General features: G+C 37.6%; 1 protein-coding gene across 2 annotated transcripts in view; it reads right to left on the bottom strand.

Annotated features, from left to right (window-relative positions):
- Positions 1 to 22575, bottom strand: part of ROCK2 (Rho associated coiled-coil containing protein kinase 2) — a 114182-nt gene that overhangs the window by 56299 nt on the left and 35308 nt on the right. For both annotated transcript variants that reach the window (XM_083377894.1, XM_083377895.1), the window contains exons 2-5: positions 9435 to 9516; positions 7922 to 8022; positions 5913 to 6050; positions 3931 to 4191 (exon numbers count right to left, since the gene is read on the bottom strand). In XM_083377894.1, coding sequence (XP_083234020.1) covers positions 3931 to 4191; positions 5913 to 6050; positions 7922 to 8022; positions 9435 to 9516 — 582 coding nt within the window. The remainder of the gene's footprint in view (positions 1 to 3930; positions 4192 to 5912; positions 6051 to 7921; positions 8023 to 9434; positions 9517 to 22575) is intronic.

Below are 22575 nucleotides of genomic sequence, written 5' to 3'. Positions count from 1 at the left end.
GGGGAATGAAGAGCTAGCAAACAGACCAGCTCTTCGATAATTCCTCTCTGAGTAAGGAAAGGACCTGAAATCGCCCACAAGTACTTCAGACAGCTGCTCATCCTATGGCAACTGCCTATTTTAGATGAATTTAAGAGCGCTGGAGACAAGGGAACAACTTCCTTACAAAGAGCGTTGGTGGAGCAGTGGGCTAATGCCTCCTTAAGTAACACCAGCTGCCTGCAATTAGTGCAGGTTCGAGTCCCACCAGGCTCAAGGTTGACTCAGCCTTCCATCCTTCCGAGGTAGGTAAAATGAGGACCCAGATTGTTGGGGGCAATTAAGCTGACTTTGTAATAATGCCGCTTGGGGTGTGTGTGAAAGCCCTAATAAGCAGGCATATACATAGAATGAAGGCTACTGCTAAGCTTGTAAGCCGCCCTGAGTCTTCGGAGAAGGGCGGGATATAAATGGAATTAAAATAAAAAATAAAATAAAATTTTCTAATCAGCTATTAGAAAGCTTTGAACGATCTCTGTTATTATTTTAGTGCTAGTTGTTAAAATACCCATTACATTATTTTCACATAAGGGCTCAATGAGCTGATAAATTTGGGATTCTGGCATAGTAACAAAAAATATTTTCTCTTACTTACAGGTGAGAGTTTGCTCTATGAGAAATGTGTTATTGTTGTTTTAATCATCATGAGCAGCAATAACTGTTTCCCCTTAAGTCAGTGGCCCCCAACCTTTTGGGCACCAAGGACCGGTTCCGTGGAGAAAAGACTTTCCACGGACCGGAGGAGGCGTGGTTTCCCCTGCTGCCTCCATCCTGCACAGATGGGGCTTCGCCTGTTTGCGCATGCTGGTTGCTGGCATGCCATGGCCCAGTACCAGTCCACAGACCAGGGGCTGAGGACCCCAAGTTATTGCTGCCTGTAAAATACAACTGGGCATAAGCATGGGAAATGATGTGTGTATCAATCCTTTTAAAGTGCCCACAGTACAAACTATTGATTTAGAGTTAATGCACCCACTCTTTAGTTTGATAAACTCCACCTGATGAGGTTAAGATATTCTTACTAAATAACCAATACTCAGGTGTTTTGAAGGCCATAGCAAAAATTCTATTTGTAGCTTTAGCTTGTAAGAACCATTTGGACCCTTGTATGCAGTTTTAACTTCATAGGAATTCTCAAATAAATAGAATGCTAGATTTTTTAAATTCTATGACTTAGTATTGGAGGGTAAATAAATATTTTTAAAAACATATTCATAATGATTCAATCAAAATACCATTCTAATTAATTAGTGCTACAAAAAATTTAGTGACCACTAAAGTGGTTTGTATCTTTTTGTGACAGCTAGTGCTCTTCCTACATTTTGCAGTCCAAATATGGTAGTCCTAAATTAACTGGTGAGGCTCTCATGTTAAATGCTCCTAAATGTGGAACTAATAAAATTGAACAGAATATAAAAAAAAGAGAATTTCCACTTCAGCTCCATACTGAATGTCATCTTAGCTTTATCATCCTAGCAGCTTCTCTAAACTCACCCTGATTTGTGTTCTTGTAGGAATACATTTAAAAGTCTCACTGCCTGGCCAATTGTATTAATACAACTAAGGAAAGTGGGCAAGAAGGAAAGATGGGGCGGAATGGAAAAAACAAAGAAGAGACTGCTGCTGCCACAAACAATTTAGAAGGCAGAGACTCTACAACTCGCTCAAATGCTGGCAAACTATCCATCTCTGGTTTTTTCCATGAATAGAAATATATACGTAATATGAATATATGTCAAACGCTTGTTAACTATTTTTAGATTACCTTGCTAGGCCCCAAACATGGGACAAATCTTTATTTCCGGTGTCAGCCTAACCCAGACATGTCAAACACAAGGCCCGGGGGCCGGATCCGGCCCGCGAAGTGGTTTCATCCTGGAAACAGTGAGGGAACGGCCCCCACTGCCTTGGCCCTGGCCCAGAGACCCTCCTTCTACCAGAGACCCCCAGATCTGTCCCACTCCTGCCCAGGCCCCCATAGGCACCCTTGATGCGAACGATGTAGAGCTGGCCACGCCCACCCAGTAGGCCATACGCACTCTAGCCAACCCCATCCAGTGGGCCACACCCACCCAAGCCACACCCACCCAGCCCCCTGAGGGCAACCGCAATGCTGATGCGGCCCTCAATGAAATTGAGTTTGACACCCCTGGCCTAACCTGAAGGCCATCGACAGGCAGTAGTCACACCGGTGACAGCTCATATATTTGTGTAAATTTAAATTGCTAACAATGTGAATATATTTTTCCACATATATGGAGTGGCGGACACAAACCACCATTTCTATTCTACCAGCTGCCAAATAATTCATCCTCACTACACTCTGAGGTACGTTTGTATGGGAGAGAAATGACTGCCTTCAGTTATCCCCTAAATTTATAGGTGAGTAGACATTGCAATCTGCATCACTCTAACACAGGCATGTTAAACTCGTGACATCACGTGACGTCGCACGACGTATCGGAGCTTTCCCCCCACTGCCGGCAATGGGGTGGGCGTGGTTTCCTGGTGACGCGTCTGGCCCGCAGGCCGGCAGTTTGACATCCCTGTGTCTAACTAATACATCTAGACTAAGATGTTAACTACTATACCACACTGGCTCTGAATATAATTTTTTAATCACTAGGGTTAATCATTCCAAACCATTTCAATGTGTGGGCAGAAAACTTGTTCAGTCAGGAGCATAAACCATGGTTTCAAGAGCTACATATAATTTTTTTGTGCATTCTCCCCCTCCTCCTGCTTCCATCTCACTATACTGTAGAACTCCTTACATTTGACAGGTTCCTTCTGAAAAATAAGGAAAGCCTGAAAAACAGCTACAGATCAAACAATTCTGAAAGAAACCTAAGTCAGAAGTAGTGCTATGTGCGATCACTGGATCATCACACAAATACTGCCTCTTCTCAATGTCATTATCCTTTAGGGTATTCTGAAAACTAGTAATAAAGAGAGCAGAGTATTTGATAAACCTTTCCTTACAATCAATACTGACAGCATAACAAAGTTAGAACTTTACAGCATGGTACACTAGAGCACAGCAACATCTGCCTTCCTTAGACAGATTAGGGTTACATGTCTATTACTTTTACTTTTTTACATTTTGTAATCCTGCCTTTATTGTTCTTATAAATAACTTAAGGCAGGAAACACGCCTAATACTTCTTTCTCTTCCTATTCTCCCCACAAAAACAAATCTGGAAGGCGGATTGGCCTGAGAGTGAGTGACTGGCCCAAATTCATCCAGCTAGTTTTTCATGCCTAAGGCAAAAACTATAACTCTCCATCTCCTGGCTTCTTCATCACTAGACCAAACTGGCTCTCTGGTTTTATAAACGTGAACCACAGAACTATGACCTAGCTCATCAACTTTATACATCTGTCCATCTACTTCTCTTTTAGTTTTCAAAATAGATGATTACATTATAATACACTTCAAATTTCCCAATCTCTCGAGAACAGGTGTGAGACTGAATCGATTTACAGTACAGAATGCTATTCCAAACCAGCAGTTCAATCTCAATTTTACAAAACAAACAAACAAACAAACAAATGGAATACTGAGCAAGTACCTTAAACCAACCCCCAAAATACATATTGTGTTAGAGACATACTCAAGAAACAGCAAAGTATAATTTTAATATAGAGAAGTTTAAGGCAACAGCTGAGAAACAGTTGCTTGGTTCAAGAAACCCAAGTTAATTCATGACAATAGTAAGCACTGAGTCACAAATCTTCATAGTAAGTATCTCAACCGTTACGCTATGTTCAATATTAACCATGACATAATTAAAATCCTTTCACTAATATTCATATGCTGCCCTATTACAATGAGGTTCTTTGGATGGTACACACTGTTTTTGAAACAGACACAATGACCCAGATACTTACGTCATCCATTTTCATACAAGTACCAAAATCTGCAAGCTTCAGATGTCCGTATTTATCCAAAAGCATATTATCAGGTTTCACATCTCTGTGTATCAAGCCCATGGAATGAATTGCATCGAGAGCAAGGACCACTTCAGCTGTGTAAAATTTGGCCCACTTCTCAGGCACATCATAATTGCTCATGAGGTTGACAAGATCACCACCTGGCATGTATTCCATTACCATGTATAGGTATCGGTCATCTTGAAAGGCACTAAAAAGCTGTTTCCAAAAGAAAGAACAATTCTAAAGACTGCCAACATGTTAAGCATTCAGCCAAATACACACGCTGAATGTTAAGCTTTTCCCCTTTAAGCTTCTAAAAAAACAGTTTTAATAAGGTATGCCCACTGTTATTAGATTTTAGGAGTTCCAAAATAATTTAGTTTAGTTCAATGAAATAAAGGTTTTACGTGCCATTAAACATTTCAGTATAGCATTATCAACGAGTTTCTTCCCTCTATGTAAAGCAATAACTACATCTATCATTGCATAGGGTGGAAAGTTGACAGCCATTTTGAGAGTTGTTATTGCATTTCTCCGAAAATAAGACCTACCTGAAAAATAAGCCCTAGGATTTTTACACATGCGCCCAATATAAGACCTATCCCCAAAATAAGCCCTAAGACCCCACCCACTCCATTGCACCTGGTTGCACAAGGTGGGGCGAGGCACATGGGTAAAAATCAAGTTGGGGTGAGGATGGGGGGGAGCTGCCCCGCAAGTCTCACACCCACTTACTGTAGGACAGTTGCAGCCGGCCTCCCATGCCCCGGCCATCAGAGTCCTTCGGAAAGGCCTCTGCAGCCAAGAAACGAGCTACGGATTGATATGCGCAATGGCCCCTGGCCTTCATTTCACTATCATAGGCCCTTCCTGAAGGCCTCTAATGGCGAAAAAGAGCCCCAGGGCAATGCGTGCGAGCGGCGGTGAGCAGCCGCAGAAGAAGTGGGTCGGCGAGACAAGGCAGATGTCAGGGCATGGGAGGTCTGGCTGCAGCAATCCTAAGGTAAGCAGGTAATACATCCGTCAAAGATAAGACCTGGTGCCTCTTTTGGAGGCAAAAAAAGTATAAGACCAGGTCTTATTTTGGGGAAAACACAGTAGATAAGAATCCATACTATAATTATAGCTTTCAGCATTAAGTTGTAATACAAGATTCTTGTATGTAGCAAAAATGTGAAAATTTCTGCTTGTCCCAAGCCTTATTTTCTACTTTCCTGAGTAAAAATGTCACTTCCCAATTGACTTTACTTGTCAGAAGGTTACAAAAGACTCCAGGACACTGAAACTAATAAATATGAGTCAGTTGCCAAACATCTGGATTTTGATCAGGTGACCATGGAGATGCGGCAACAGGCCTAAGTGTGAAAAACAGTCGTAAGTCACTTTTTCAGTGCCACTGTAACTTTGAACGGTCACTATAAATGAACTGTTGTGAGTTGAGGACTACCTGCAATGGAAGGATTGTCTAGTGTACAGCAATGTATGCATTTTAAAATCAAGGAATTACATAAACAGCATACTACCTATTCATATCAAATTCTAAAGGTATCAAATGCTGTCTGCAGTAGTATAAATCTTTCTATTCCCCATCATCCAGTCAGAGCTGACAAAGCTTCTTGGGTGAGAAGCGAAACGTCTTCAAAGAAAAACAAGAAAGTCCAGTTGCCTCGTGGAAAAGCATATTTGAGACAACTATGACCTGGATGACTGAGAATCTCCATAGACATCAAGTATCAAAACATAAAAATTGCTATTTCACTTATTTATATACTGCTCAAAAAAATTAAAGGGAACACAAGATAAGACATCCTACTATTAAATACAGTACATTGTGTTGTTTAAGTGTTCCCTTTATTTTTTTGAGCAGTATATTTTCCCCATTTATTTACACTTCCCTTAAATTACCACCGAAGTTTGTACACAACAAATATTCATACCTGAACTACCCATGGACTGTTGGCAAAGGCCATTATATCTCTCTCTTCCCAGAAGAAAGCTGAATCTGACCTTTTGAGCATCTCAAATTTACTTAGCAGCTTCATGGCGTATGCTTTCTGCGTTATTTTATGGCGAACCTGTTAAAAAAGTAGTAAGTTTTTTAATAGCAGATTTTAAATAATACAGAAAGTTGGATATGGAGAATCAATAACAAATACCAAAGAACGGTTCTCTAAGCTTATCTGGATGCTGAAAGTCAACAGCTTTCAAGAAATAGAATTAAAGAGACCAGAAACCTGAAGGGTAGAACTCTTAGAAAGAAAGGATGATTAAATCATCAGCCAAAGGGACTCCACTTTTACAGGATGGTCAGCCATATACACACACCCTATTTCTTTTAAAAACAAAACAAAACAAAATAAATGTCCATGATGGACAATCAGCGTTGGTAGCATCATCAAGAAGTTGAGGACAGATGTTTTTGTGCCAGTTCCTTCCATCCCTCCCATAAGACGGAGAAAAGATGAGAGACAAAAAGACATTCTAGAAAAAAATCCCATTCTTCAAGCCATTTATTATAGAACCACTGAAATGTTTCACACCCGTCTATATTGCACATATATAACATTTATCATTCCTAAACACCAACAACTGTGTTGGCACCATCTTTAGAACAGAAACACTTCAGATGTTAATAGTCAGAATTTGGCTCTTTTCTATGACCAATTAAATTAAAGCCCCAAAACAGCTTCAATACATATGCATCTTTCAGACCCATTGTCAGAATCCATTTATATCATATTCATAAATGTATGTTTAAAACATTATTCCATGGATTCTGCCATCTCCCGAAGAGAAGAGAATGGATGTGTATTGAACCGGTATTAGGCATTTCAAAGGAAAGGAGAAGCCTTTTGAACTGGGAAAACAAAAGGGAGGGCTAGCATCTGGCTTGTGTCACGGAAGAGAGCAATAAACATGAAAGGTCCTAAGTTCCTTCTTCCCACGAGAGGGATGATACGAGATAAAGAATGGGGGACTGACCAAATGGGGCTAAGGGGGGTTAAACCGGGAACTCTATATAAGGGTTTAGTTTGTGGAATAATATTAAGTCCTGTCTCATTTCCTACAACCAAGCATGTCATAGTAAAGATTCTTTTTGGAATAGATTTGACTCCAAGAATTTTGTCTTCCTAAGACATGGTTTGGGGTGGGTCCTGACACCCATGATTAAAGCATGTGGTTCATTCTGAAGAATCCTGGCAATAACTGTAGTATTTATATCTCAAAAATCTGCTATGTCTAATAATATCACTATGATTTGTCAATCTTCTATATAAAAATATAAAAGAGCCTTGCTGAATTTGACCAGTCTTCTCTTGTCCAATAGTGTTTTTCCATATAGTAGTCAACAAAATGCCAACAGAAACTGCAAAACAAAACAGAATCACACAAACACACCAATACTCTCTCATAACTGGATTCAATAAAGCAATGCTTCCATTACTGGAGATAATATGCAGTCATCATGACAAGAGACCGCTAATTCCCTAATCATCCTACAATTTATCTAACATAGCAAGGCTGTTGGCCATTCTTAAATTTTGTAATGGATTCTATGTCAGTGCACAGCATGAAGCCATACTTTCTTTTATCTGCCTCTCTAATTATCTAGAAATATGTTTTCTTTCTTTTTTTAAAAATGGCCATTCACTATTCTGTAATCTTCACAAAGCTTTCTGTTAACTCACTGGTAATCCATTACTTAGTTCATACTTATCAGTATAAATTAAATATGCACTTTTGTTCCAATGCACATTATTTATATTTGCCTATGTTTTAATTTACGTTATGTATTCCTAACTTTAATTAAATTATTCTGAGATTACCCACTACCCCAAGGAACCTGCACCAAATTAATGTGAAACAGTGTGGTCATAAAGAAAAACATTATTCTTAAGAAAATTAATGGAAATCCAATAGCTTTATGTTGATATTACGTTCTTACCAGCTGTACTTCACCAAATGCACCTCTTCCAATCACTTTAACAACATCATAATCTTCCACTTTCATTTGAAGATCACGAATTTTTTGTACAATTTTTTCATCTGAAAAAGTTTAAAGAGAAATATTTGTGCTATTAAAATATTCACAAAAGGTAATACACACTAAGCCACTAACAATACAGAAATTTAAGACTAGTAATTACAAATGGCATGGGCCATTTAATCTGCAGTGTCAGGTTGTATTTTCAGTGCAATGCACAAAGAAAACAGATCCTTTTAAAAGGTACAGTGCAAAGTATTACCTTTATAAAAATAAGAAAAAGCAGGTCTTAAATTAAAAAATATGGGTAGCCCTCAACCTATGACCACAACTGACCCCAAGATTTATTTTGTTAAGCAAGATAATTAAGTGAGTCGTACCCCATTTTGCAACCTTTTTTTGACAGTATTATTAAATGAATAAGGTGCTGTAGGGCTTCATAGAACCAGTCAATTTCATCCTCTGCAAGGCGAGCAAACCGGTCAGTCCTAGAGAAGATCGACCCTGACTGCTCTTTAGAAGGCCAGATCCTGAAGCTGAAACTCAAATACTTTGGCCAACTAATGAGAAGGAAGGAGTCACTGGAGAAGAGCCTAATGCTGGGAAAGATTGAGGGCAAGAGAAAAAGGGGACGACAGAGAATGAGGTGGCTGGATGGAGTCACTGAAGCAGTAGGCGTGAGCTTAAATGGACTACAGAAGATGGTAGAGGACAGGAAGGCCTGGAGGAACATTGTCCATGGGGTTGCAATGGGTCGGACACGACTTCGCAACTAACAACAAACAACAATTAAATGAATATGAAGCTGTGAAGTGAATCATAGGTTGTTAAGCGAATCTGGCTTCTCCCATTGACTTTGCTTATCAGAAGCTCCCTACGAAGGTTGCAAATGGCAATCCCAGAACCTCAGGGTGCTGCAACTATTGTAAATACATGCCAGTTGCTAAACACCCAAAGTCTGAATGTGTGCCTGTGGGAATGCTGCAATAGTCGTAAGTGTGAAAATTGGTCATGTTACGGTTTTCAGTGCCGTTGTAACTCTGAATAGTCATTAAATGAATGGTTGTAAGCCAAATAGCAAAACAAAATAAAACCATATTCATTAAAACAGCATTGGTTAGTAATTTTACCCACTAAAATCAGGGACACCTTAACTATGAAATTTAATTATAAGAAATGTTAAAGTACTGTACCTTTAAAAAAAATCATATTTTAACTTTTTTATCATTGACCCTTGAAATCAAATCATACTCTTTTGGATTCCCATCCCACCCACCCCCCGTCTTCAAGTTAGACTTGACTACTGGCAACTGCCTGAACAATTTCATGAAGCTTTCTTGGCAAGATTACCTTGCCAAGAAAGTGGTTTGTCACTGCAATATAAAAGAATATATAAAATATTCTTCATCTACATAGGGATATAAATATAATATTTTTCATCTACATAGGGATATTATACGTAAGAAAAACTTACATCTGTTAAGGAAATTATCTATGTTTTTGTTCTTCCTCAGGGCTGGATAATCCAGATCAAGGACTAAGGAGTTTAAACCATCCTAGAAAAAAAAAGAAAAAGGGGAAAATAACCCAAAGGAAGATTATTTCAGAAATGTCACCTTTCCTTAACCCATGAATATTTGAACAAATAAAGAATCATGAGATGCCAAACACACAAGCTCCCCATTTGCATATGATGTTTATCCATATTTTATGAACAAATTTTCTAGAATGATATTCATCTTCTTATATTTTACACAGTATTGTTTATTCTACATTTCACTCACTATAGTTCATATTATATATACTTTAGGCTATCAAAAAACAAAATTAGTCAACTTCTGATTGCACAACAAAACATATCTTTCTTATCGTCTTCGCTGCTGCACCTTTTCAATTCTAACCTCTGATGTATTCTGGTACAGATTTTGAAGGGCACTGGATGAGAATTGGGAATCAAATCTGCTGATGGACATCATTTCACTCCCAGATAGACACCATCTGATATATATATATTGTCATGTTTACTCAGAAGCAATTCCTGTAACATCCAATGGGATTTAATTAGAAAATATACTCCTGCTGTAGATCAGGTTGGCCCTGACCCTGCTGGGTTTTTGCAAGTCTTTAAAGACCTGACTCTATTAGCTGGGGCTGGTATCCCCAATGTTTGTAGGAAACTGTTTTTTTTTTTAAAAAAATCAATGATAATTAAATAATTTAATACTGATAACGTATATTTTCTCTGATGCTATGTATTTTAATTTTTGTATTATTGTATAGTTCTTACTTTATTTTTTAACTTTTTTCACTATCCAGAGTCACTTGGGGACATGGGGAGTTGGGTCACAGAAACTGAATGAATAAATCCATACATTTATTGCTGTGTTTTCAGTGCGACCCATTTCCAGTTATTGAGATTGTTTCAGATTATGAAAATTTCAAATTCCACCCCATTTATTTCAGACGCACAGCTGAAGCCTGTCTACGTGTTTTTGAATCTTCTCACTTTCACCTAAACTAATCAGCCACTTTTCAAGGTTTGTTCATCTGTACATTCTATAAGGCTCCCCAACAACTCCATCATTTGCATCACTGATAAAAAAAATGAAAAGCACAGAGCCTTCTGGCATTCCATGATGTCTGGATCATTCTAAGATTGCTGGCACCCAAACATCTATCATGAACTCATTTTGTAGGAGACCACCTTTCTTCATTACATTCTAGACTCCCCTTCACAAAAGGAAAATAAAGTTCCAGATTCTTTTTGACAATACCATTGTCACTAAGCACTTCTCAGACAACAGGAAGCAGACCCTAGTTCTTTGAAATCTGGATGTGAAATCACGCTATTCATTACAAAGTTCACATTTTTTTCTTCCAAGTACCTAGCAGATTTGCATAAGGGAAAAGTAGAAAAAAAATAGTAAAGACAATATAAATTGATTAAAGTATTTTTAGTTATGACATCTGTCGTATTCATCATGAACAAATATTCCTCTAATCTCAGGTAAGTAAATTAACTACACTGATATAACACAAAGAATTAAGTATCACCCAACTCAATCATTCTAAACTCTGTGCAGAGGTTTGGCAATTTTTAAGATTTTCCAGAAACAGGAGGATATCCATATTATTCTTTCAAAGCATAAGTAAAAAAAACAACAAAAAAGAAAGGGATTTTAAATGCTATCAATTAATTTTCTTATGAATTTTCACTATAACCGAATTAATACCTGGGAACCTTATAAACCTCTTCCCTACAAGACTGTGCATTCTTCTAATACTTGCATTTCTTTCCCGCAAATGAGCCATAACGTGAAAGAAAATCTCAAATTCTTAGCCACACCACCTCCACAGAGAGCAAGAGATTCCAAGTTTTGTTAATAAACTATGTTGAAAGAGAACAGAATATTGTCCATTTTATGAGTCTTTATACCGTAATTGATTAATATCATTAGAAAAAGGCAAAGGAAGTCCAGATTCTAATAGCATACAACTGAAATGCTCATGTAATGCAGCTTCCATTCATTTTGGTAATATTTTGGAGCGGTTGTTGTAAAGAAAGCAATTCGTTCTAATCATTCTTACAAAATGAACTGTTTGGAGTGCTATATCAAGAATCAGTTTGTTAGTAATTTGCAATTAAATCATGAAGAAATAGAAGAACTATTACAAAATGATTACCAACGTGAGATCAAAACTTGCCTATCTGATAACTATCCTAAAGCCTATTTCAGTGGCCTAAACAATTTACAGAAAAATAACTATTTTAGTTCTGATGCTGTTGAAATTTGGGAGAAAATGAGTACATCCTCAAAAAGAAAAACAACACAAATTATACTACAAACACTACAAAATAAATTCAGCAAACCCTGTCTCCAGCTTTTTTTTTTTTTTTGGCCAACCTTCTCATCAGTTAAATGATCAATATCACGGCAAATCATTACCTGCTAAAGAACAGGGGTTAGCTTTAAACGGGCCTATCAACAATCATCCTTCAAATAATGTCAAATATTTTATCTATCTTTTTTTTCCACTGATGTATTGCCTTATCAGTCACAGACTCAGGGTAGTTTACAGAAACAATCAACAACAACAAAAAAGGCACTATATGTAAATAATAGAGGTAGTCCTTGACTTTCAAGCATAATGAAGCCCAAAATTTCTGTTCATAAGCAAGACAGTTGTTAAGTGAGTTTTGCCCCATTTTATGACCTACATTAGTCACCACTTTATTGCCACCGTTGTTAAGTGAACCACTGCAGTTGTTAAGTTAGTAACATGGCTGTTAAGTGAATCTGGCTTCCCCATTGACTTTGCTTGTCAGGTCGCAAAAGGGGATCACATGACCTTAGGACACCGCAACCTTCATAAATACATGCCAGTTGCCAAGCATCCAAATTTTGATCACATGACCACAGGGATGCTGCAAAGGTCATAAGTGAAAAATGGTTTGTAAGTCGCTTTTTTCAATGCTGTTGTAACTTCAAACGTCTACTAATCAATGGTTGTAGGTTGAGACCTATATGTAGATCATAATAAAAGTGTAGGGCAATGGCATTGTAAAGGGAATAAATGTAACAATTAAACTTTAATTTTAAGAGGAAACTATTCCACAGAATTGGGGCTACAATGGAAAATCAGCACTTTGTGGCTTTAGTTCCTCTCAGTTTGTAGAAATGGTATACAAAAGTCAACCTTCTGGGATGAATGTAATGAACAGGGTGTTCTGGTAGGAGAAGCAGGTCTTGTAAGTATCCAAGTGTTAAGCCAAATATGCCTTTATAAGTGAAAACCATCACTATGAATTATATCCAGAAACCAAGTGGTGACTAATGTAGGGCACTGAAATTACAGGTGTAACATGCTCTTGGCAAGTTATGGTATCAGGCTCTTGTGTTTCATACCAGTTGCAGTTTTTAGAAACATTCTTCAAATTTCAGAGCCATGGGGAAAAATTTAAAGCTTTAAAGAAAATTATAGTAGAAAATGCCCAAACTTTAACAGCAATACCTTGGTATAAAAAGAGTATTTTTATTTGCAGTAACTAAATTCATATGATATTAAGGATTTGGGAACGGAAAAAACAGGAAAGCATGTCTTTGCTTTTCAGCTAGGAAAAAAATGATGAAGATTGTACTGACCAGCCAGGGTTTTTTGTTTTTTTTTTGTAGACTGAAATTGCCTATCTCTAATTTAAAAAGTTTAAAACTCAGTTAATGGAAAATGCATGCACTTGTTTTTTGTAAAGACACTACTTTTTACTTTGTTGAAGAGAACTACTGTAACAAAAAACAAATATTAATGACATTTAAAAATAAGTCATTGTTCTAACCTGGCAAAAAATAATTCCCCAACCATCCATAACAACTTAAACTAGAGCTGATTTCATAAATGTGCACCTGTTTCCTTATTAAGATCATCATTCCATTTTTGGTTAAATTAACTTGGAAAAAAATCTTAACAAATGGCTTTACATGTTAAATATTTTTCAAAAATGAACTTTCTCCTTCTCTTGGAGGACCACAGAATATGTATTCGGGTATAATAAACAAGAATGCATTTAGAAATTATGATAGAAGCCTCTTCACCAGTGTATAAATCACTATTTAAATAATAAATTAAAATCTGATTTAACTAGCTAAATTTTGAAGGCCAGAAAATCATATATATATATATATATATATATATATATATATATATATATATATATATATATATATATATATATATATATATATATATATATCCCACTATAAATAGAGAATTATGTTCAAAATAATGATAAGGAGGGAAATTGGGCACGGGGGGGGGGAGTGCTTTGGGCATTAGTTTGTTTCCAGAGAACAATACATGGTGTCTTCAAAGTTATAAATGGATTGCCGTCTGGGACTGAAGTATCTTGCAGATCATTTTCTTCTCTGTGTCTATCATCATATGATCTATTCATTATTTAAGGCCCTGTTCCAAATTCCTCAGAAGTCAGAGGTTTGATGGGCAGCAACAACTTCAGCTTTTCCATAGGAAACACCCTATGGAATAACATTCGTCATAGCTTGACAAAGACAACATTGTTTCTTTTTCCAACTTTAGTCTATCATTTTTGCTGTTTTTTGTTTTTCGTGTGGGATGAAGTTTTTGGGTTTTCAGGGGATGTTAAGTATTCAAAAGCCTTTTAAATACATAAAGGGATGAATTATGAAACATTCAAAATGATACTAAAATAACTTCCATCAGTAACAAGAAGCAGGAAACCGTTCCACTTAGAATTGTATAACATACAATATATGTCATTTTATAATTACAGTCAAGATTACAGCCCACTTTTTGCATGTTAATCATGAAACTTCTGGGTGGTTCATATTGTTCAAAAGACACTCTGCAAAGTGCCTTTGTACAAATTGACTGAAATTGCCTACTGCTCCTCCCTGAAACAGACACATCCTTTTCCAGAGGCAATGAGGCTACCTCAAAGGATTTCCCAGATTGTTCACACATGTGTACAGATGCACAGACAGTGGTTAATATTTGTTTTTTGTTACAGTAGTTCTCTTCAACAAAGTAAAAAGTAGTGTCTTTACAAAAAACAGGTGCATGCATTTTCCATTAACTGAGTTTTAAACTTTTTAAATTAGAGATAGGCAATTTCAGTCTACAAAAAAAAAAAACCCTGGCTGGTCAGTTCAATCTTCATCATTTTTTTCATAGCTGAAAAGCAAAGACAGGCTTACCTGTTTTTTTTCCATTCCCAAATCCTTAATATCATATGAATTTAGTTACTGCAAATAAAAATACTCTTTTTATACCAAGGTATTGCTGTTAAAGTTTGGGCATTTTCTACTATAATTTTCTTTAAAGGTTTAAATTTTTCCCCATGGCTCTGAAATTTGAAGAATGTTTCTAAAAACTGCAACTGCAGCCATATGGGAACACGCATACACAGATGAACTCTTGAAGCAACCATACCAAGCAACTTGAAATGTGGCTGCCTCAAAAAAAGGGCACTGCACACTCACCAACATACTTTGCAAAATGACTCTGCAAGTACTTCAAAAAGCTCTAATAAGAGTTTTTATTATTATTATTTGATTTCCCGGTTTGATCTCCTTTCTTTCTATGGGTCATACAATCATACTCAGATTGTACAGCATCCTTAAGAGAAAGAAGCGCTCATTCCTTCTGCATGCTTCTTGTTTAAATCCTATTTAAACAGATATTTGGATGAATTTCTATGGTAAAAATGAATATATTACTTAGAATAATGTTTTTGTTTAAAACTATACCCATGTTTAAAGAAATGATGCACCTTTTAAGCAGTGGTTGAAAAGTTACTTTTTCATCACTGTTGCAAAATGAGTCAGTTAAATGAGACAACTGCTAAATGATGACTACCTGTAATGTTATGTAGATATCTTAACAATAAAAATTAAACAAAATTTGTTCATTATTTTCTGCTACTTTGTCACATTCTATTATCAGCAAAGAATGTATAACCAAAAATTTACATTTAAACCTAGTTGTTGCTTAAGAATCTCTAAGATTGCCTAATTCTCTTGACACCCAGGTGGTAAGAGAGGAAGTAAGGTAGAAGAGGCAGACTCCCAACCATAATCATATACATCTTTTTCACATGTTTACATGACAGTCCCATGTATAAAACAGGTGTGCTCAACTCATAGTAGAGAAAGGGCCATACTGTCCCATTAAAAATAATCAAAGACTACAAAGGAATAGCTGACATGCCATCAACTATTCAACAACAGTGTGGCAAAAATGATGTACCGGTAACTACCAGGTTTGGTATGATCTGGAAGCACTGGAAATGCTTGGCAGAGTGTCTTTTGAGGAGAAGCAGCTATGAAAATCTAGCCAGCGGTAGCAGATGCTTTCTAATAGCAGTCATGCTTGATGACAATGGATTATTGAGTTTTCAAAAAAATGCTGGTGAACCACATAATACTGTTTGGTGGGCTACATGCAACCTGCAAACTGTATGTTGTACAGACATGTTATAGTGCAGGGCTAGGTAACCTTGGCTCTTTTATGACTCGTGGACTTCAACTCCCAGAATTCCTGAGCCAGCCATGCTGAGGGGAAAGGGAGAGGTTTCCAAGATGAGCCATGCTGGCTCAGGAATTCTGGGAGTTGAAGTCCATGAGTCATAAAAGAGCCAAGGTTGCCTACCCCTGTTATAGCGTATTTAAAATTATTGCCAAAACTTAGAAACCAATGATTTTAGGATTATGGCTCCTTCTGTACTACAGTTCTGAACTCCTGATGAATGAATTGGGGGGGGGGGGTGTGAGGTGTCAAGAGAGTATATAGCACAACAGGCCATCAATACTGAAAATAACTAATCCAGGAAATGACATATTCTCTGTCTAGGCCTCATAGATAGAAAACACTTCACGTAGAAAATATGTTATTAAAGTGATTTCACTGTTGACTTCCTCTTATCCCTTTTTGCAGTAGTTTGAAGTCTGCCAAAACTAAAAATAGCTTTATCTAACAAAACACATCCACAGGGTCAGCACAATTATATGCACAAGAATGTCCTTAGACCTCTCAGCCAAGGTGTCTTTTTTGTGTGTCCCCATAATATCTGAACTAGACTGTTCTGTTTATTTATGCTGCTGGAATCCCCTGTATTTGGGAGAGAAACCTTAGGAGGTTTAGCCACAGTGAAAATATTTGCTGCAGTTTAATAGCCCCAGGGGAGGGCCAACCCTAAATATTAAGTGTTTTCAGAAAAATCCTCAGTTCATTAGAAAATTTCACTAGGAACAAAAACTTGCACCCACCCTTCTTCCCAGCTCAATGTAAATTTTTGAGATGGCTAAACTAGTAATAAACTAACTGAAAGTTTATGTGGAAAGACTATCAAGCATTTCAACTTCAGATTACAAAATAAGAGTTAAGCTACTTGCCATCTTAGTGTATTTAGAGCCATCTATAATTTTGAATGTAGCCTAATTAACCTTATGTTATACTGAGATAGACAGACATATGTACCAACCCAAGCACACACTCTAGCATGTAACATATCTGTTTCAACTTGTAATATATAAAAAGTATTAAATAAAGGTATGAATTTGCTGGGAGCTGCAGCCAAAAACTGGAGACTATTTCACATTAGAATGGCTACTACAAATCATTAATATTTAAATGTATGTCCAATATATACTTATTTAGTCCCCCATCTCTGTGAGTTTGGGTCATGCACCATAAAGAAAAATATTAAAAACTCTAAAACATTCAAACATAAATAAAACAGAAAAAGAAGAAACATAAAAAACCCAAATAGCAAGAGAACAACCATCACATAACCACTTTGCCAGCTCTCCACAGGATTCCCAGAGTTGATGAAAAAACACATTTTAAGGGCTTTCCAGAAGGCAAGCAGGAATGGGGCCACCCTCATCTCAGAGATGAATATATTAGAAAATATTCAAATCATATTGCAAGAATGTAATCCATAGTTGGCTGGCAAAACTTCAACCTGTTGCAGAATTTAAATAAAAGTAGAATTTTAACATACTTCTATTTTTGTAGGCAACTGGAATAACTCAACCTATAGTCCAGACATGTCAAACTCGCGATGTCACGTGACATTGCACAACATATCGGGATGGTTTTGCCATTACCGGCAATGGGGTGGGCGCAGCTTCCAGATGACACGTCCAGCCTGCGGGCCAGCAGTTTGCTACCCCTGCTATAGTGTGTTCAACCATGAATTCCATAAATCTCTTTACCAACAACTGTGATTGGTTGGGCTGATGGAAATTGTTTAGAACTATATTGTTTCTCAAATTGCTAATCAGGACATTGTAATCTTCAAAGCAGTAAGAAGTCAATCACATTCCATTTATAATTTTCTTTCAGAAACTAATTCAATCAATCAATATTCGGTCAGTGACCAGAAAAGTTTAAAAGAACAAAAATAGAGCAAATGAATAATATATGAACAAGTAGAAAAGTAAATCATATTATAACTCTTTGACATTCTATTACTATGTTAATAGAGTTCCACGAGTGGATATAAATCTAAAACATTGATAGGTATAAAATAGAAACCATATATGTCGTGACAATTTATGTACAGGTAGTAAACCAAGAATAATATTTAAAGGAAGGGTACTGATGTAATAAAATCAATTATAAAAGATACAATGATTATTTAAGTTTCTGGCGAATCCCCAATGCTGCTGCACAGAATCTGGCCACCTGTGCTGTGATCTCTGCCTGCTCATCCTTAAGCAGCCACTGGAGATAACTATTTTCTGAACGACCAGGATGCCTATCAATAATGGGTAGGTTTTTCCAAATGGCTCTGTTGAAGGAGCATCGAAGGAGTATGTGACCAATGATCTCCACCTCTCCAGAGCCACAGGGGCAGAGTCTTTCAGACAGTGGTGTCTTGTTGTACTTGCCATACAGGACGACCGAAGGAAACACATGGCACCATGCAAGTGAGAATGCTTTCAGGTGGTTTACTGACTCCAACTGACTAAGATACCGTCCACTTGCCTCTTGATGTCCTCTACCCTTTGACACAAGGTTTGTTTTGCTTGGTCGTAGTCCAATTTGAGAATTGAGGTGGGTCAAAAGCCTAGTTTGGCAAGATTGGACTCAACTGTCTTGATCCATGAAGAGGAAAATTTATATTGTAGAATCAGTGGAGCAAGGCCTTGCAGAAAGCAATTAAGCCTTAGCCAGGTGTTTAAGGAAGCTATACAGATTATTGCTTCAACTTTTATCAATCCTGTCTCCAGGCGCAGAACTGCATTTGGGACACAGCGCGGCATTTGGAGAATTGTTCTAATAAATTTGGATTGAACTCTTTCCAGTGGTGTAAAACATGAAGCTGAGGGTATGAGCAAGGTCCCATAGAGAAGCTGTGCTAGCGACTTGGCCAAAAATAGCTTAATTGCAGCTGGAACATAGTGTCCTCCCTTTGTGCGAAAAACTAATTGCAAAGGCTAGAAAACATTTTAACTAATGTATCCATTTTTTGCTTCTGAGATCCTGCTATCATTAAGTTAAAAATTTGAGATTTCAGAAGCATGCAGGCTTTCAAAGCAAAAGTGACACAACGAAGCAAATGCATTTATATTTAGGCATTATGTGCATGGATTTGTTCTGGTCAATTTCATTATCCCATGTACATTGAAATTAATTAGGCTTCTGATAAAAGCACAGAATGTTTTCTATGTGCTGAGAAGTACTGGACAACAAACCTATTAACTCTATAAAAATACCAATGATAATTGTGATGTAACTATATATGTAAGTAGAAATAACTCTTGAGATTTTATTTCTCTTCATTTCTCACATCCCACAGTCCATCTGCTGTCTTTCTTCTTTTCACAGTCAAGAAGCATATGACACATTTTATGTCTATGCTGCAGAAGTCACAAAGACTTAATTAGCTAATGTAATTTGTTCCAAGAAGTAACTATTTACAAATTCTCTGTTTTTGATAATTGAAACAGTTTATTGTAAAATAAGAAATAATTTCAAAAGAATTGCCCTAATTACCTGAAGTTTGAGATCTTGCCCTTACAAGATAGATTGAGAAGAACTTACATTTATGGAGAATTATATTTTTGTTTTGAAAGGTGAAATATTTTTCTCCCATTTACTACATTTCTCACGAAGCCACATCTTACTCTGTAAGGATGGCCTTGCAGATCTGTATTCACTCTTCTTCAGTAAAATATGGGAGATAACATGGCTAAAAAGTAGTTACATTCATCAAAGGTAAAACATGCTATAATTGTCTGATTACTGAGCCAAACTTCAGAATTCTCTCCTTAGGAATATAAACAAAATCTGCCACAGATTTCTTAAAAAGGCTTATTTGTTAGTTCTAACTGTCATTGCACTGAAAGTTGTAAAACGTGCAGTCCATGGCATCTCTTGTTCTTTTTTCCAAGCTTCTATTCCAAATAGCATATTTTTGGGAAAATTCTAAATACACTAAGAAGTATGCAAGCAAGAGCAATCCTCAATATGTCCTATACAAACATACTATCTTGCTCTTTTCCAAAACAGAACTGCAAAAAGACGCCAACAATAATCTGCTGGTATATCTCTGGATTCCTCTAATGGAAAATCAAGATGTCAACAACTGAAGTTATAGACATGTATGGGGTGCAAATCTGACTCCAGTTAGCATGAATCTGCAAGAAACCAGACTGAGTCTTCTATGGTTCTGACAGGAGAGTCAGTAGGAATCAAGATGATAAGGCAAATAGCATATCCTGGCAGTCAATGAACCCAAAGCCTGGAACCTTTAAAAAAAATGAAGGAAAGTGAGAGAAAGCAAAGCAGGCAAGACCCTCTTCTCCTCTGAAACTAGCAAGGATAAACAACTAAGTAAGAGATAAGTGTGACAAGGGAGTTATGTGGGACAGCAGACAGACGAGTGTGTGCTGGTTAGAACTGGTGGCTATGGTGAGAAAGTGCAGATGGATGGGGCATAAAGGAAGAAGCAGCCACGAGCAAGAATGAAAATGCCTTGCACAAGCACAATTCTATTTACAGCTGCAACTTATCAAACAGAGGCTGCTCGCACATGCCTCCAAAATACCTTTCTTGACCTTTGGCTGGGCAGGACAAGTCTGGCCAAGGATAGGTCCTCCCTGCCCAACCTATGGGAATATTTTCAGCGATGCCTCCAAAATTCAGCAAGAAATGTGATGGTTTTAGAAGCAATACCCAAGCAGCCTTGGGAAGATTGCACGTGACTTATAGTCCATCTCTGCTCCCTGTTATAAAAAACATTGTTTTCTGAGAAATTAACCCATGTTCCTCCTTTTTCTGGAAACACCATTAGTTGCACTTAAGTTTTAATTCTGCCATCAAAGTTTTTAAAATCAACTGAAGGATATTCCTATTTCCATAATAGCAGGAGGACATCAGGAAAGAACAGAATTTTAGCTCATTGATTTGCACCCAGTGTTTATTTTAGCTTAGAAGAAATGCTGTTTCATATTTGTGAACTTTCATTACTATAATTTTTAAACATAAATATATAAACTTTTATGTTTAAAAATTATAGTAATGAAAGTTCACAAATATGAAACAGCATTTCTTCTAAGCTAAAATAAACACTATATAGAGACAATGTTACACAGTATACACTTTCAAACATTTGAAAAGGAAGAATGTATTTGATTGTTTTGTTCATATATTAACAAAATTGCATGTATTTTGTTCCTAATTTCTCAGATCCAGCTAGAAATGAGACATCTAAACCAGGGCTTTTTGACTGGTGGTACACGTACCACCAGTGGTACTTTAGCACCTGGCTGATGGTACGGGAGCCCTAGCTAATTGTTGTGGGGGAGGGAACCAGTTAAAGCGGAGCCGCACAGACCTGGATTAGATCAGCTGGAGCTGCAGAGCTTGGCAGAATCCCCAGGATTTGCCATGTGGCGACATGGTAATTGGAGCTTCCGGTGCAACCGGAACAGAAAAGGTGGAGGAGGCTGGAGAGAAGAGAAGGTATAAAAGGGGCAGACCAAGAAGAGAAGAGGCTTTTCTTACCAAAGCAGTGAGGAGACAGAGCAAATGGTCTGTTTTCAGAGGAACAGCGAGCTTCGGAGGAAGGGTGAGTGAGCAAGCGGCATGTTTTTTGGGGAAGAGCAAGCAAATGGCATGTTTAGCAAGCACGTGTTTTCAGGCAAAGGCTGAGTTAGCGAGCAAGCAAGCTGGGCAGGAGCCCAGGAGCACAGCCACAGCTGGTCCGCGCTTCTGCTGAGCCGCCCAGATGCGCGGATCAGCTGTAGCCCGGCGCTGATCCTGGGGCTTCTGCTAAGTTAGCAAGCAGCATGTTTTCCAAAGAAACACGATCAAGCGAGCTGGGCGGGAGCCCAGGATTGGCCGAGGGCAGCTACAACCGATCAGCTGTAAAACCACATTTCTGGAATTCAGGTTAGTTTGGGGTAAATATTAGGGCAGCCAGTTTATTTTCCAAATCTGGATAAAGGAAGTTTAGAAAGCTTCAAATGGAGGGCTTCCTTGTTCCCAGATATCAGGCTGATGAAGGATAGGGAAACCTTTTTTTGTTTGTTTAAGGGACAGAGGGGCTCCATTGGATGTGGCTTTTGGTGACCTTTTGTGTGTGTGGGGGGGAAATGGAGGTTCTAAGGATTAAAATGGGAAAAATAGGCTGCTAATCTCCTGGGAATGCAAACGAAGGTGCTGGAAGTCATCTCTAATTATGGACTGGTCATTTTTGTCTTGAAAAATGGACTTGTAGAAACCCTGGAAAGATATATGGATTCTTCTGTTGCCTTTCCTGTTTTATTAACTATTGCTGAGTTATTGCTAAGGCTCAGAGTTTGCTCATGAGTCCAGAATTTTTTATTTCAACAAAACAGTATGTTTTGTTCTTTTTTTTTTTTTTTTTGGCCTTAAGATGAATTGGGAATCTCTGCCCAATCATATTTGCTGGGGTGTATTTCCCCTCAATCTACCCAGTATGGTCCTGCCTGTGGCTGTGGTATTGGAGTTCAGCAACAAGAAATCATATTAACCCGAGAGGCTTGCAGCAGGCCTGTCTGTAAGAATTGATCCTCTCTAGGAACTTCTTCTCTCTGACAAAAGCA

Source organism: Vipera ursinii, assembly GCF_947247035.1.
Source record: "Vipera ursinii genome assembly, chromosome: 1".
Taxonomy (NCBI): Eukaryota; Metazoa; Chordata; class Lepidosauria; order Squamata; family Viperidae; genus Vipera; species Vipera ursinii.
The sequence above is the reverse complement of the archived record's forward strand: the minus strand, read 5'-3'. Positions and strand labels throughout refer to the sequence as shown.